We start from the raw sequence: 15,607 nt of genomic DNA on the forward strand, positions 1-15,607 counted from the left end.
GATGTTCTTCTTCTGTTTCTTGCTTCTTATCCTGTCGTTACTCGACTGGAGGGGAATGCGTGTCGGAAGATCTTTCATCAGACGGACGTTCTACTTGGGTGATGGAAGGTTGCCTGGAATGTGAAGGCCGATCTCTCGTTTTCCACTGACGTTCTACGTCTTCCACATTGTTTCCTCAACTTGTCGTTACAGCACTATCCTTTTCAGAATAGGATGTATGCAATATTCTGCGAATATCAAAAAAAAAAATCCAGTAGTACTTCGACGTAATGAACGAATCTATGAGTAGGAAGGTAGATGAATAGGCAAGGGGTTTTTGGTCTCTCATTTCATGTGCTCGGTTTGAACTAAGGCATATGCTTCAAGACATCGTTCACAACTCGCGCGCCCCAATTCGATCATCTGCCACCCGCATGCGAAGGAAAATTGCAACAGCCCAGTCCCATAACTTCCGTGTGATAACAAAGATCGGAACCTCCGGTTCATTCTCCCGAGTCAGATGTAACTGCAGCAGAAGCGAGGACATGCTCACGAAACTCGCAACGGAGACTACTAAAAGGGCTGCTGCTGTTTCGCGCTTGATCATGGCGCGGTTTTGCGTGGCATGGTAAAGGAATGTGAGGGTCTCCATCCGGGAATAAGACGTTAGCTATGTAATTCATCAATAGGGTAGGAAAGGTAAGACTTACGGTTGTGATGGATACCCAGGCTGGAAGGAGAAGGCGAGGATCCGAAGAAGCACCTGAAAGGTAGAGGACCCACGAAGATATATAAGCAATCAACCCGTTGGTGGTGAGGAGACGAATAACAACAGCCGGCGGGGTATAATTCAAAAGCCTGTAGAGCATAAGTATGGGGACTAAGGTATAGAATGGCCAGGGACACAAACGAACCATCGAGACATCATACAATCAGCAAAAAAATACGAAAGGTAAGCAGATGCACAGCACTAAGAGTAGACGGCCGTTAGTTCAATATGCATGGAAGTTGAAGTGGTCGGCGAAAGATGCTGAAATAGCGATCCATGTTCCTGACCAGGTAGGACTGTACATACCCACATAATCGCCAAAGCCACTTCAGTCACCCGGAATCTTCTTTCAACATCCCACTCTTGATTAATACTATCGACAATCGCCGCCGTCCACCCTTCGTGCCCCATTCCCGGTTGGATGTAGAGCAACTCAGCCAGGAAGGTGAAGGCGCACCGAAGCCCCCACCACGCTGCCGGTACTGTGCTCAGAGCACGACAGATGAGTAGAGGTAGATACCATTTTCGGTCTACCCCCAAGATGACCGCCACTCGCGGATGCAGTGCCGAAGGGACGGTTGTCTGCTCGGTGTCATTGTCACTGGGGCTTCCGGGCGTGGAGGGGTCGAGGGACGGCGGGATGATAGTGGATGCGGTAGATGGGGAAGCCACGTCTTTCTCGTAGGCGTCCGCCGGGAAGTTATGAATCGAGGCCAAGAGACGCGAGCGTAATTCCGGAGGGAGATTACTCAAATGAGCAGCTTCAGGGGGGTATCGGGCATGGGGAGAGAAGGGCGGGGGTGCATCACGAGGAGGAGCCAGCCTTATGATCCGGCATATGCGGCCGTTGCGCAGAAATATTGGGAAACTGGTATGTGTGTAAGAGATAGAGAGAGAGAGAGAGAACGAAGACAGAAGAGATAGGAGTCAATCCTATCGAGGCCTATCGGTCTGGCCACAGATAAACAACAGATCGGTTTCTTTCTCCGAAGATGACGGACGGTTGTTGACAGCAAGTCGCAACACAGCACAGCACAGCGCACAGTAAGGGACAAAACAACTTCGTGTGCCAGCGATTGATCCGTCCTTCACAATGATAGTGTCAACGCCATGACAAGCGTGCGAATGGGGAAAGCACAGTTGGCCGAACGACGGCTGAGAAACGGCGGGCGGACTTGATATCACGTGAGCGGAGCGTGATCAATGGCCCGGGATTTCTTTTGCGGTTTTGATTAATGGCTCAGCATCGATTCCCATTCCATCCTGCTCCAGGTTCCTTGGGCCCGCTCGTTCACAATGGCGTCCTCGCTGTCAAAGGGGCCTCTTCTCACGTCCGTTCGATCCAACAACCCCGTTTCTCAACTATACTCATGCCAATACCGGTTCTTTTCGCAATCTTCCCAGCGCAGCGCTCTGCGGGGGGTTCCCGAAAACATCACCTTGAAGCAGCCGCCCCAGCCGAGTATGAAGACGAGGGGGGCGGCGTTGTCGAGGTATGAATTGCCTCAGGATCTTGGATTGCTGCCAGGCACGTACGTCAAACAACTTTGGAGGGATATGCCCTCGATCTTTCAACAGCCGAAAGAGCGTCTGCAATTGGAGTGGCTTTGGTTGAAGTCGGGATTCCAGAATTTCATCGGGTATGCTGTTTCTTTTTGTGGCTTGTGGTATCCTTTCCTTCTCGATGCGTGGGAAGACGAAGTATCGCAATGCACAGATGTGGTCTCCTGAATGGATGATATATTAAACTAACTTACGAATAGTATTCTTGCCTATTGCAGATGGCTCAATAAAGGGCTACCGCTTCGCTTGAAAGAGCGCAGGCAAGTTGCTCGTGAACTCCATGAGCGCATGTACTCTGCCTTTGCCGAGTGAGTCCCTACTCATTCTACACAGCCGACGCCGATGGTATGCTGACCACATTCTGCGTCCCTCACAGGGGAGACATTGCCGCCCTACGCAAGATCTGCTGCACCGGCCTCGCCAACAATCTTGCTTCCCGTATCAGTAGCCGCCCTAAGAATGAGAGGGTCGCTTGGTCTCTGGATAGATATAATCGTACCCCGGCTACATTCCTCACCGGAGTCCGTGTTGTGTCGGACCGTGCTACTCAAATCCCTGAGATCCCCGACTCCGGAGTGCGACAGGTCGTGGTGCGTATTACAAGCAGACAGTCCACCGGAAAATCCAAGGTGGCCAAGTCCGGCAAGTCGACAGTTACCGTCCAGACCTCTGCACCAGTCAAGCAGCAAGACTGTACTGAATACATCGTTATCCAGAGGCTTCGGTGGTACGGCGAGGATGAGGACTGGCGTATCTGGGGCCATGCTACACCAACCACCGTAGAAGACCTAACCAACCCCCTGTATATGTCCGGTCTGACGCTCTCTGAGCGTCTGCAAGCCGTGAAGGACCAGATGGGCGGTCATTAAATAACCCCGCCCTACGCAGAAATTCTCAGAATGCTGTATAATGATCCCCTAATCTGGTAAGGGTGATCTGAATATCTAGCCTTCCTCTTGCCAGAATAAGTGGGACATGTTTACGGCAGTCATCGCCCTATCACGACGTATCAAAAATGCCTTTTGACTTTTTCGTTGAGAATCTCTTCTCTACTCCCATTACAGGATTATGCTGTGCTTCTGACAGCTAATTTTGATTCTACCCATGTGTTAACACCGCCCACATTCCTGGGTTTTCCCATTCTCACTGTATTCAGCGGGCCCTCGAACGACTTCGCATTGCTAACCCTTATCATATGTATTATATCCGATTATTGCTGTCATTTCCAATTTGTAATTACCCACCAGGCTACTTCAGTCCAATTATAGAAGAAGAATGTGTCATGATCGAATGGGATGCGCTAAATCCATTAGAATTACGTCCTGGGCAACGATATCTCGTCAGAATGTTTCATCGGTCCAAATATCATTATATACATGCATCCACCGAGGATCAAGAAAGGCTAGAAGGAGAGAAGGGGAGAAGGAGAGAAAAACAAGGGGGTGTCGCGATGCAAGATCAAAGGACAGAGGTCAGTTTATGCCCTTTCTACGAGGCGAACCTAATCATCGTCGAAGAGCTGGAAGGTGTTCAAAAGAACCGTTTCAATAACGCGGACCTGCCAACCAGCGTCGGCGACGTTACCCCCGGAGCTGGCACCCATAAGAGTAGGTCTAATGGCAGAAATTAGGGTTAGCTTCGACTGCACTTGAAGGGTGTGGATGGCTTGACTTACCCGAAACAGATAGCGATGTTTCCTGCGTTCATACGGTTCTGGGTGTAATGTTCTTGCACCTTGTTAAGATGCTAGCAGTCAATTAGACCAGGTTCCAAGATCTAGAGCAGTTAGGGCTTGAAGGATGAACATACCAATACCAAGGCTCTCAATGTAGCGTAATGTGCATCTGGGAGATTATTTACCAGTGCATGAAGCGAGTCCCGACGCTGGACATCATCATCGATGCCTAAAATCGACGTTAGGATCATGAACAATAGCCCCGACAATTGCTACTTACGGGCTGCATTGATGAAGTCAGAATAGCTATGCGAAGTGAACAGCGGATCGGGTAAATCTCTAAAGAACTGCTTGAGCAATCCCGCAACGCTGTTCACATCATGATAGAAATTTTCTGGATTCGTAAAATCCACCTGGGATGAATCTAATGATGAAACATCAGAGAAATCCCTTGCATATATGTGACAAAGGCTAACTCACCATTATCAAAGAGTTGTTTCATCTGGTTGATATGATTCGCACTGCCGGAAAGACGATAGATGCCCTCCATATCCAAACCAAAAAGTTCAATGGCTTGGAAACATTGGTATACAATCATAGGAACTGCAGTCCCATCTCTTGCATACAGATCCTCGAGAGAAACTCCAAACACTGGTTTTAGTGGGGGGAGATGTTGCTGAAAGTTGCCTCCAGCTGGTGGTAGCGGGCTTGGCGCCGCTGCCATGGTTGGGGGAATTAAGGGTTGCTTTTCAGGCACGGCTGGGCCGTCACCTACTGGATAAGGTGGCTGGAACGTTGGCGACGCGTACGAATCTGGATTGTGCGGGTAAGATGTCTGCTGAGTACTTGGAGCGGGAGGAGCGGCGGCGGGTGCTGGGGATTGTTGAGCAGAATGAGTAGGGAGATGTTGCTGGGAAAATGACTGAAGCAACATGGACGAATTGCGTTTGTTTTGCGTATTGGGTTGAGAAGCTGGAGCAACAGGTCCAGAAGTACCTCCAAGTGTCTAGAAGATGGGATTAATGGACAAGAACAAGGCCAGGGCAGTGAAACTTACCGGATGACGTTTATACTCGATCTGTTCCGACGTGATCGCCCCGGGGTTGTTTTGATGGCTTAGAATATAGTCGCGGTAATCTTTCTGGTTATCGATTTGTTGGATCACCTCATAGAGGCTCTTTGGTGCTGTAGCAGTATTTCCTGCGCCTTCTTTCAGAGGGCTGATAGACAAGCCCTGGCCCAGCAAGAGCTTCTCATTAAAGGTTGCTAAGCACAGTCAGTAACGGCACCAACGTATGCGGAGTACTGAAAATGGAAAAGCATACCAAACTTCTGCAGCTGCAACGTAAGGCCGGAATCGCTTTCCGAGATCAATTGTTGGATATTGTGCACTGCCTGAGGTCGGTGGGTGGAAACTAGCTCTTGTCGGGCCGCCTGGGCAGCCTGGACCTTGGACGCATAGTCCGAGTCTGCGTTCTGGACCTTGCGCAACAACTCCTCCTCGTGCTGAGCGGCGGACTTCGGGCCCTTAAGGCCAAATTTCCCACCCTGCTTATCTCCAGTCTTCACCCGATCATACTGCTCCGCAAGCGACTCATACTTGGCCTTCGCTTTCTCCGCTGCTGCCTCCGCCTCCAGTACTCTCTTTTCCGCGCTCAGGCCGGTTTGCTTCCATTGCTTGCGACCCTTCTCGATATTCGACGCCAACTCGTGAAGATCATCAGCCATCTGTTGCAGGGAAACTGCGAACTGTAGTCCATGATCTGCCATGCGATCGTGGAAGCGGCTGAGGTCATTATTACTCTGACTATAGGTGCCTTGACGGTTATCGGTGCGAACGGAAGCATCGAGGAGAGAGCGGGACAGTTTTCGCAAGCCTTGAGCATGTTCCTCTTCTAAAATAGATCGTTTCTTGAGGAACGTTGAGAAATCCTGGGTTGACCAGTGATATTAGTATGATGAGCCAAGTTCTGGAGGTCGCTGAAACATGAACGAACCCTAGCTGAGGCGACACTTTGTTTCAACCGGGTCAAGAGGGTTGTAATACCGATCTATTGACGCGATTTCGAATCAGTGATCTAGCGTTCTCTAGATAGAATCTGTTATACGGCCACCTACATCGGAGTAAATAACTTTGTCCATGCGAGCCTTCACCTCGTCCGAGATCACAGGGGATGCGGAGTGGGCGTCGGAACCAGCACTTGTTGGTGGCGCATCGGCATCTCGGGGTGACTGCGAAAGCGCAGGGCCATCGTTGAGACCAACGTCTGCCATAGGGAAGGAGAATGATAATAATTATGTGACTAGCGAATGGTTCGGGATAAAAAAAAAGGATAATTAAGAAAGAGAGAAATGAAGTTGGTCTTGTAGATTGCGGAAGCCTAATCTCCGTAGTAAGTAATAATACGTAAGTGGGAGGAGTGGAAAGAGTGAGAGTGGATTGGGCGGTGGGATGGAATCGTAGTTTAGCTGTTCAGGTACCAACCAACCACTTAGTCTCTAGTGCTAAGTACTAGTAGTAAGAAGGTAGTGAACTTAACCACATGGTGTGGCTTTGCCCTCCTACTAATTTCCCACTTACGTCATCCGTCTTTGTCCTCCGTACATTACCTCTGTATCTAGTATTCTCGTGACTTTCATGGACAGGCAATTCCGTATGTACATATGTATGGAGTACCTAAATAAACAGAGTAAATACTAGTAGGACACTACTGGAGTCGAAGAGCTAATATGAGGATCATTCGTTATGTATATACTCGTCTATTGTTGTCTTTTAAGATGTGGCTTCGGGAATTGGGGGAAAAAAAAGGAAGAGATTTTTATGAATGTACGTACCACTGTAGACAGCGTATATAAAATATGAAGTGTAGACAGCTCCATGATAGAACTGCCTGAGGCCACTGGATGACTCAGCCCGGTACATTCAACCGCCGAGTTTCGCGACACTTCAACACCTAAACTTTTCTTCCGATTTCCGGCACATAATCTTGGTTCTTGGACCGTTTTTCCCTTGCAATTTGCATGTGTTAATGGGCCCCGCGGTTCCATACCGACGGGCGAAACGTTTGGTTTATACTGATGGACTTGGAGTTCCGGGGTGTCATGGCACCGCATGGGCTGCCTACACATGCGAGTCTCTTAACGCCCTTGGGCACCTCCAGCGACCTTCGGAATAACCCCAGAATGCCCCGGCCCGTTACAGGATTTGATCTATCAGCTAGGAGCTCCGAACCTTGCGACATGGAGAAGGTTCCTCCAATCACGGGGAAGCGCCGGGGTGGTAGCAGAAAGGCCTGTAACGAGTGTAAGCAACAAAAAGTACAATCCCCCACCACTCCCACCATCTCTGGTCATATCCCCCTCTACATAGTATAACCGTACCGTTTCTTCTAATTTGGGCTTTGTGGTCCGCCCATTGCCCTCTCTGATCATCTCTCTTCCTTGAACCACTAGCTAAACATAGGGGAATTTGGAACCCATAGTTACGGTGTGATATTGTACAGACGCCTGCCGCAGCGTGTTCACGCTGTCGGCGGCTTCAGATAGAATGCAAAGTTGAACCAAGCTTCAAGCGCATTTCGAAAAGAAGGTAACTGGCCAGTATCAACCGAATCTCGCCATTGCTGACCAGGCTCCGCGCAGGCGCAATGCTGAGATGGAAAAGGAGATTGCAGATCTCCGTCGACGGCTTGCTACTTCTGCGGACCACCCTCATGGCGCAGAAGCAACAGTCAGCGATGAGCTATCCCAGTGCTCGGAAGAGGTGTTCTGTGGCCCTGATTCGGCCGTCTCGAATAGAACACGCACTTTATCAGCTCCGCTGGAAGCACAGCCCCTGGCAACCCCGTTAAGCATCCAGAGGGCCACTTCCATCATGTCCCAGGAGGACAACCTATGGAGATTAGAAGATGTTTCACTTTCCCGACAAAGAGTCGCACGGTTGTTTGACCAGTAACTAGCCCTCCTCGAACCTGGGCCCTTGCCAACTCTAACAATACGTCAGGTTCTTCAAGTATTATCATCCTTTCCTGCCGCTTTTGAACCCCCAAAAGCCCCCCGATGAATATCTTCGTCGCTGCCCCTTGCAGGCATGGACGATTATCTGTGTTGCAAGCCGAAGGGCCCCATCAGAACCCGGGCTTCTAACCGCGCTCTCTGGGCCGTTTAGTCGGCTCCTATGGTCGACTATCACCGGAGTTCCGCAAGACTATCGTGTGGTGAAAGCCCTTTGTCTTCTCTGCACGTGGCCGCTCCCCACGACCAGCCAGAGAACGGACGCAACATTTATGCTTAGTGGATTGATGATGCAGATTGCCATGCAACTGGGTTTGCATCGCCCGGTGCAACCAGAAGAGTTCACAACCTTCCGGATGGAAGTCCAAGGGGAGGCGGTAAAGGATCGAATACAAACTTGGGCTATATGTAATATTGTAGCTCAGAAGTAAGCATTCCTATCCTACATTGAGTGGTTCGTAGAGCTGTCGCTCACGGTTACTAGTGTTGCTACGGGCTACGGGCAACCACCGGGCACAATTTACGATTGGGCGCTTGAGCCAGCGTCTCTCCAAGACGCAGATTACCACCCTTCCCATGACCTCCAAACTCGGTTGCGCATCGAAAAGTTCTGTGACCGAGTAACCAAGTCACTATATAGCAGTAAACCGGAACCAGCAGAGTTTATTAGCGCCGAGAAGTTGTTGATTGTGCAGCTCCTGGAGAATGAGCTGAGAGACATGGAAGTCGAGCTTGGCCGAGATATTTCCAGTACGTGGTCGACCCTTGGATCCCTTGACTTCGAATAAAGTCTAATGTGCACATGGTCAGATATCAACATGATCCATCTTCGAGCAGCTGAGCTGCATTTGCGGTACTTTGTATTTCTAGGTTCCAATCCACGAAGCGATGACTTAACGAAACTCTTCATTGCGACCACGTCGTTCCTTGGTCGTGTATTAGATCTCGAAACGTCTCCCGGAGAGCTCATTGGTCATGCAACCAATTACATTCTCCAAATGACCGTGTCTGCTGCGTTTGCGCTGATGAAGCTGTTGAAGAGTGACTTCAGCCGCCACATTGACTTCGACCACGGGAAGCTCCTGTTCAATGGGGCAATCTCGGCCATCCGGCGGATCAGCGTCATGGACCACGACCGTCCCGTGCGCCTGGCGGACATTCTGGCGCAAATGTGGAATGCGGGAGGCTCTGATCCGAGCGGAGAAGAGGCTCTCCTTCTGAAGGTACGCTGCCGAATGAGCATGAGCCACGTCTATGATACCGTTTGGCGTTGGCGACAGCGCTTTCGGCCGATCAAGAGCGTCGAAGATGCACAAGGTATGTTCCCCTCCCTTCTATCTCGGGCCCGTAGCTCATCATGTGCAGCTACCCTGGCCAATCCAAACATGTCGACAACAGCTGGACCTGTTTCACGGCAGGACGATTCACTCGAGGACCCCGGGTTGATGTACGCACCTAACTTCGACCAAGGAGGAGCGTTCATTAGCGAAGTTGGGTTCTCCGAAGTCTTCGATTCGCTCAACTGGGTGTTTGACGGGATTCCGGACTCATTCGTTGCTCCACCCGTGATGTAGACGAATACCAGTACTGTATTTGTGTGACTACCGTGTTCCTTCCGGGTTCACAATTATATTTCAGCGTTAGACAGAAAAAGAGTTCCTTGTTGATACCAACTTTCGTTGTACATACACTCAATTAGAAGTTCAATGAGATACCAATCGGAAGGGAAGGGGAAGTAAAAGCACACTACTGTGGCAACCTCTCAATCCCACCGCATTCATCGATCGATCACATACCGGGCAGGTTTAGTCATCGCAGGGGTGAAAATGAGCCCCCGCATCGACACGTCTCCTTTGCTCCTACTTACGATTCTTGATCAGATTGGCAAGTGGTAGTTAATAAATCATATAACTCGTGATAATTGCAAAATGGTTTTCGGCGAGGTGAATGTGGTGGCCATCATGTACCCTAAGCCCGGCAAGCATGACGAAGTAAGTCCCTTCCTGCCCGTCTTTACATTCGTCTCATATTTGGTTGTCAATGGAATTGACTGAGCAGCGATTCAACTAGTTGTCGCGTCACTTGGCAGAACTCACCCGTCAGGTGCATGCCACGGAACCCGATACGCTAGTTTACTACGCCTTTTCCATTAAAGATGGGGACGAGATTATGGTCGTCGAGAAGTATGCATGAGCGCAGTATCCCCGTCCGATCCGATCGCTGATAGATCAACAGGTACAGGGATCAGGATGCGCTTCATATGCATCTACTCAGTCCGCATTTCCAGGAGTTCGGCAATAAGGCGGCTGGGTTGATGGAGCGGCCATACGATGTGAAGGTTGGGCATGGGATTCTTCCGGAGTCTGTTGGGGTCACTCGAGTTCACACTTAAAAAAATTATTCTTCTTGCTTTCTATTGAGGTCTTCATCCCTTCCTTCGGTTAGCTTGATCCGGGAGATAGTAATATAATGGATGGTGATATAGTACCAAATTTTTTACGAAAGCGATAGACCACCGGGGTTAGCGAGAAGGAATCCGATTGAGCGCCACCTGTAGGGCCATGGCAGTATGCATATTTGGCTTGCATGATATCACACTGGGATGGAGGTATAAATGCGGAGAGTCCAACCCAGTCGCAAGCATGGCTGAGATCTAAAAATATTCTCTCTTTGTCTCTAATTTTTTTTAAGGAGGGGTTCTATTGGTGGCGGTCAATGTAGTCCAGTCGGTGTCATCTGTTGTTGTTTGTTCGGTTTCTTTTCATGAAAAAATATTTTTCGTTCTCTCTTCTCTTTTGGATAAGTTCGAAAGTGGGCTTTACATTAAAGTAGGGTCTTGTTTCCATGTCGATGGAGGCTGAAAGATACATATGTATGTACAGAGTATGTATGTAAGGTATTTACGTCTATGTGCTGTCTTCCCCCGATAAGAAAGAGAGTGAGAGAGAGAGATTTAAGAGAAGTCAAAAAGTTCCAGGTAATTAATTAATTGATAGGAAATGTATGCAAGTTCCTCCAAAAACGACCTCTGGTACCGCCCCTGAACCAAACTTTCCCCCAGCGACCGTACCTTGGAATGGGAGAGGATAGGATAAATAGTAAGTAAGAGGATAATCAGGTAGTATGAAGTACTAGAAGTCTCTAGAGGATGCGAAGAATACTTACTAACTAGTAAAGAGTTATCAGCAAGCCCCAGCCAATGCTATTTTCTGGTTCTCTTTAACCCTTATCATTGGCGCTTAATCCCCAGCCATTCAGTGTTGGTTTCCTGCCTTTGGAGTATTATTCTTAGATCTCCCTACGATTTTGGTTGTTCTGGTCAAGTAAACCAGCCGAGGAAGAAGAATAACTTTACTTGTCTCTTATAATAGTTGAAAACAATCTCGTTAGATATATAGAGATTCATTAAATTAAACAAAACGATTAATTAATTAACTATTTAATTGTGTTTCCTCTCCCCAATTTATTTTCCCACATTGTATACCTTAAAATTCAGGTGAGCTATCGACTTCTGGCATTTGCGTCGCCCCCCCCCTCTTAGTCTCTAACTTCCTTGCCCCCTCTTACTCTTCCTTCTCTTCTCTCTCTCTCTTTTCCTTTACCTTTAACTCTCTACTACTCTCTCCGCATCCCTTCCCCCCAATTTCCCCTCCCCCCCCCAAATCGACCACATCGGGTGGTTGTTTTGTTTAACCTCCCTCTCCCCTTCTGCCACTTCTTCTGTCTCTATTTTAATCTTGCATTTATCGTCTTCTCTATCTAACGATCCATAGCGTCCTGTGATTCGCCGTGTTGAATCCCATCGATCTCTGTCCGATTTGCAGATACCCGCCCACGTTGCTCTTCCACCGCCAACAACTCAAACCTCCTTATAGTGCTCTGACTCTCCGTTTGACTGTTTCTCCCCACCCTTCACACTCCCTCTGATCGCTGCAATTACCTTCCCTCCCTCCCCCCTTTTTTTTTATTCCGTCGACATACCGCAGAATTTGAAAGAATGGCGACCGGTCCCGCTACCCAATCCCTGAAGGTCAGCATCCGTGGCTTATCTGTCGGTCGATCACACCGCGACTAATAGACGACCATGTATATAGTGTGTAGTCACTGGTGACGGTGCTGTTGGAAAAGTGAGTCGCTAGTCGCTTTGCTCTCTGGTTCTTATCGTCTTTCTTAGAGCTGTCTCAGATCGATACCATCTGTATCATCGGCTAATCATGAACCCACCTAGACGTGTCTCCTGATCTCCTATACAACCAACGCTTTCCCCGGGGAATATATACCGACCGTGTCCGTGGCCTTTGGTCCCCTGTACTCGTCTTGAAAAGAATTCGTGGTTAACCTATCCTCAGATTTGACAACTACACGGCCAGTGTGATGGTAGATGGCAGACCGATTAGCCTAGGACTGTGGGATACTGCTGGACAGGAAGATTATGATCGACTTCGGCCGTTGTCCTATCCGCAAACCGATGTCTTTCTCATCTGTTTCTCTATCGTCAGCCCGCCATCCTTCGACAACGTCAAAGCCAAGGTGCTTAGTCCTCGGAAATTCCTATACTCGATGTCGAATGCGTCCAGCCTAACTAACCCTCCTGCAGTGGTTCCCGGAGATTGAACACCACGCCCCGAACGTCCCCATTATCCTGGTCGGCACAAAGCTCGATCTGAGGGACGATGCCGCGACGACAGAAGCCCTCCGTCAAAGGAAGATGGAACCCGTTTCGTACGAGCAAGCTCTCGCCGTGGCCAAGGAAATCCGTGCACATAAGTATCTCGAATGTTCCGCCCTCACACAGCGCAACCTGAAGAGCGTGTTCGACGAGGCGATTCGGTATGTGGCCCATGTCTCGACGAAAAGCATATGGGGGCACTTTGAGGTTGACTCCTGATTCTAGTGCTGTTCTCAATCCCCGACCCACCACGAAGCCCAAGAAGAGCAAATGTTCGATTCTGTAGATCCATTCCTATAATTCTTGTTCCTTCCGACTATAATATAAAGAACTAATACGGCGCCTGGGTTGTTGGGAAATCTATTCCCTATGATGACAATATCTTTCATTTCTCTTCCTTTTTCTTTGACTGCATTTCCCCCACTACCTCTCCTTGGCTTGATGCTACGATTATGATGTTGTTTTGGGGGCTCAGTCGCTTTCACCCCCACATCTCTTCACCCTTTCCTTTAATACAGTATAAAGATGTAACACGCCATACAATATCATGCAATGAACGTCGCTCGATGGGGTTAGTGTTCTTTTTTTTCTCTCCTTTTTCTTTTATCTGCTGTGGTTTTGTTTTTTTTTTTCGGTCTTTCGATCTCGGGGGTTGGGTCTCATAGATGGGATGTAGTGACATCCACAATGCACGCTGCGGGTGTGATTGCGATGGATGCATCTTAGCGAACGCTAGTCATTTGGAAATGGACGAGCATGCATAACATTTCTTTTTATTCCTTGTCACCCTCATTTAACCAAGTATCCACAGAACGAAGAGAACGGAAAGGATATCTCTAAACTGAATACAAGAACAAACACAACATGAGCGTACATGAAAGTGAAGGCGAGAATCTCGAGGGAAGGAGAATCTATGCCATGCGACTCAGCCGGCTGGGGTGCACACCCGCAAAATCACCACCAGTCTCCCCGGCCTGGGTTTTCACCTCCCGCTCCTTCTGAATATTCTTGGCATTGCGCTGCCTCTCTTCAAAGAGCTTCTTGTTCTTTGCTTCGATCTTGGCTTTGCGGTTGTCGGTGTTACCGCCACCGCCGGCACTAGGGAAATATCAACGTCAGTAAGATGCATAGTGAATCGACGTTTATAGAGATAGTGTACTCACGTCAATTCAACATTGATCCGGCGAGGGGGGTATTTCTTATCATCAAACATCGAGTGGTGGTACAACTTGAGGCAGGTCTTCATGCGATCGTAGTTATCGAACTCGATGAAGCCGAATCCACGGCTCTTGGTGGGCTTGTCCTTATGTGTAGCAACTCGTACAGAGACCGGAGCAATCTTTGCGAAGTGCTCGGACAAGGACTCGTGGTTGGCAGAGTATGGGAGGTTTCCTAGTCAAACACATTAGGGTCGGCGAAATTTTCATGGGTAAGAAAAGGGTCAAAACATACCAACGAAGCAAATGAATCGAGAACCTCTCTGCTTAGAGTTATCATTCTCAGCAGGTTCAGCCTGAGATTGCTGCTCGTTGGACTCCTGTTTCTGTTCATGATCCTGGGCCTCTGCAGCCTCCGCCTTCTTCTTTTCCTTTTTGGCTTTCTTCTTCTCTTTCTTCTCCTTCTTCGCCTGGGCCTTTTCTTCGCTCCCTTCGGCTGGCTTCTCATCCACCTCCATTGCGTCGGCGGATTCCTGCTTCTCTTCCTCGGCGCCATTTACCTCGGACGCATCTTCTTGGATCTCTCCCTCCTCCTCCTTCTTTGCCTTCTTTTCTTTCTTCTCCTTCTTTTCTTTCTTCTCCTTCTTTTCCTTTTTGTCCTTCTTCTCCTTTTTCTCTTTCTTGTCCTTCTTCTCCTTCTTGTCCGGCTTAGTTGGTTCCTCAACACTGGTCTCCTCCACCTTTACATCTTCCACAACATCCTTAGACTTGCGCTTCTTCTCCTTCTTTTCCTCACGCTTTGCCTTCTTTCCCTCTGGTTGGATGGCTTCCCCAGGGTTATTCTCGATGATCTTGCGCTTCTTGTCGCCCATTTTGTCAATAGCAGTCACCGTGGACTGAGATAAATGTGGAAACTGGGAAGTTGACAGGACGTTAGGCAATGATATGAATCCCGAATAAGCCAAAAACAGGATAAGTTCCAAGAAGAAAACAAACAACCAGATGGAAAGATAAATGAACCACAATGATAGGGGAAAAAAGTTCGGCAAAATTGGAAATTTACTTTTTTTGCCGGGCGGAGATGGCGGGGCGGTGTGACATTGTTTCACATGTTTGGTATTTGACGCCTGAGGCAGAAAGCATCTGTACAATATACTTGTAGAGATATATGATAGGTTGTCAAATAATAGCTTCGTTGAACTGGTAGAGTATATAATTATCCGGATTTCAATGGTCTATAAAGGAGATTTACTTAGTACAGGCTGGACTGTCAAATATGATGTTTGTAAAGAGAGCTAAGGCATGGAAGGAGCTGGCTTTACGGCCTCATTGGCTGAAATATATATACACATTTGGTCCAATTTAGGTTGAAGTAAGTTAGGGCTTACTAGAACTTATGGAGTGCATCACTGAAGTAGATGATACTTAATATACTGGCTTATAATTGAGCCACTCTTTCCCAACCCTTCTATTTATTCCCCCTAACAATGTTTTTTCCTTGAATAGAAAGGCAATATCTCTCTATGGTCTTGTTTGGCATTTATGGTTAGTCTAGAGCATTGAACAACCTAAGACTCCTTCTAGATAAGATCACCTACTTTTGGTACTTATTCCTATTAGCTTAAATACAGAGACCAAAGACTTGAATTAGACCAAAACAGAGGATTATCTGGCTAAAAGGCAAAAAAATTTACACGCTGACGCTGTGGTACTCCCTATACTGTATCTATTCTGAGATTGCTAATAATAATATTCCACCGCTCAGTTCCGCAAGAGACATG

The 15,607-nt window shown here is 48.3% G+C and overlaps 7 protein-coding genes across 7 annotated transcripts; 4 read left to right on the forward strand and 3 right to left on the reverse strand.

Annotated features, from left to right (window-relative positions):
• Window positions 1–284: 284 nt before the first annotated feature.
• Window positions 285–1,330, reverse strand: BDW43DRAFT_225719 (N-glycosylation protein-domain-containing protein). Its single transcript, XM_032039457.1, has 4 exons — window positions 1,055–1,330; window positions 894–949; window positions 690–837; window positions 285–625 (listed from the first exon to the last, which is right to left on the reverse strand). The coding sequence occupies exons 1-4, from the start codon at window positions 1,157–1,159 to the stop codon at window positions 374–376; spliced, it is 561 nt and encodes a 186-aa protein (XP_031903654.1). The 5' UTR covers window positions 1,160–1,330; the 3' UTR covers window positions 285–373.
• A 533-nt stretch (window positions 1,331–1,863) lies between these two features.
• Window positions 1,864–3,383, forward strand: BDW43DRAFT_225665 (uncharacterized protein). Its single transcript, XM_032039456.1, has 3 exons — window positions 1,864–2,388; window positions 2,512–2,619; window positions 2,688–3,383. Exons 1-3 carry the CDS (start codon window positions 2,045–2,047, stop codon window positions 3,178–3,180), a joined length of 945 nt encoding a protein of 314 aa, XP_031903655.1. The 5' UTR covers window positions 1,864–2,044; the 3' UTR covers window positions 3,181–3,383.
• On the reverse strand, window positions 3,344–6,260 carry rgd1 (putative Rho GTPase activator (Rgd1); the record flags this gene model as incomplete). The annotated part of the gene is made up of 9 exons (XM_032049690.1): window positions 3,344–3,924; window positions 3,987–4,057; window positions 4,121–4,215; window positions 4,267–4,410; window positions 4,467–4,992; window positions 5,044–5,252; window positions 5,312–5,918; window positions 5,984–6,037; window positions 6,105–6,260. The coding sequence occupies 9 exons, from the start codon at window positions 6,258–6,260 to the stop codon at window positions 3,813–3,815; spliced, it is 1,974 nt and encodes a 657-aa protein (XP_031903656.1). The 3' UTR covers window positions 3,344–3,812.
• A 655-nt stretch (window positions 6,261–6,915) lies between these two features.
• BDW43DRAFT_225958 (transcription factor domain-containing protein) lies at window positions 6,916–9,774 on the forward strand. The gene is made up of 7 exons (XM_032039458.1): window positions 6,916–7,304; window positions 7,469–7,575; window positions 7,629–7,937; window positions 7,990–8,427; window positions 8,485–8,750; window positions 8,811–9,317; window positions 9,366–9,774. Exons 1-7 carry the CDS (start codon window positions 7,065–7,067, stop codon window positions 9,572–9,574), a joined length of 2,076 nt encoding a protein of 691 aa, XP_031903657.1. The 5' UTR covers window positions 6,916–7,064; the 3' UTR covers window positions 9,575–9,774.
• Window positions 9,775–9,928: 154 nt separating this feature from the next.
• Window positions 9,929–10,392, forward strand: BDW43DRAFT_307838 (putative quinol monooxygenase; the record flags this gene model as incomplete). The annotated part of the gene is made up of 3 exons (XM_032046331.1): window positions 9,929–9,991; window positions 10,071–10,183; window positions 10,236–10,392. 3 exons carry the CDS (start codon window positions 9,929–9,931, stop codon window positions 10,390–10,392), a joined length of 333 nt encoding a protein of 110 aa, XP_031903658.1.
• A 1,605-nt stretch (window positions 10,393–11,997) lies between these two features.
• racA (putative Rho GTPase Rac) lies at window positions 11,998–12,955 on the forward strand (the record flags this gene model as incomplete). Its single annotated transcript, XM_032044462.1, has 6 exons — window positions 11,998–12,030; window positions 12,095–12,127; window positions 12,229–12,287; window positions 12,350–12,530; window positions 12,598–12,830; window positions 12,895–12,955. 6 exons carry the CDS (start codon window positions 11,998–12,000, stop codon window positions 12,953–12,955), a joined length of 600 nt encoding a protein of 199 aa, XP_031903659.1.
• Window positions 12,956–13,485: 530 nt separating this feature from the next.
• On the reverse strand, window positions 13,486–15,241 carry BDW43DRAFT_226078 (RNA-binding protein). Its single transcript, XM_032039459.1, has 3 exons — window positions 14,122–15,241; window positions 13,833–14,061; window positions 13,486–13,767 (listed from the first exon to the last, which is right to left on the reverse strand). The coding sequence occupies exons 1-3, from the start codon at window positions 14,696–14,698 to the stop codon at window positions 13,581–13,583; spliced, it is 993 nt and encodes a 330-aa protein (XP_031903660.1). The 5' UTR covers window positions 14,699–15,241; the 3' UTR covers window positions 13,486–13,580.
• Window positions 15,242–15,607: the final 366 nt, after the last annotated feature.

This window comes from Aspergillus alliaceus (assembly GCF_009176365.1).
Source record: "Aspergillus alliaceus strain CBS 536.65 unplaced genomic scaffold BDW43scaffold_7, whole genome shotgun sequence".
In the NCBI taxonomy this organism is placed as follows: domain Eukaryota; kingdom Fungi; phylum Ascomycota; class Eurotiomycetes; order Eurotiales; family Aspergillaceae; genus Aspergillus; species Aspergillus alliaceus.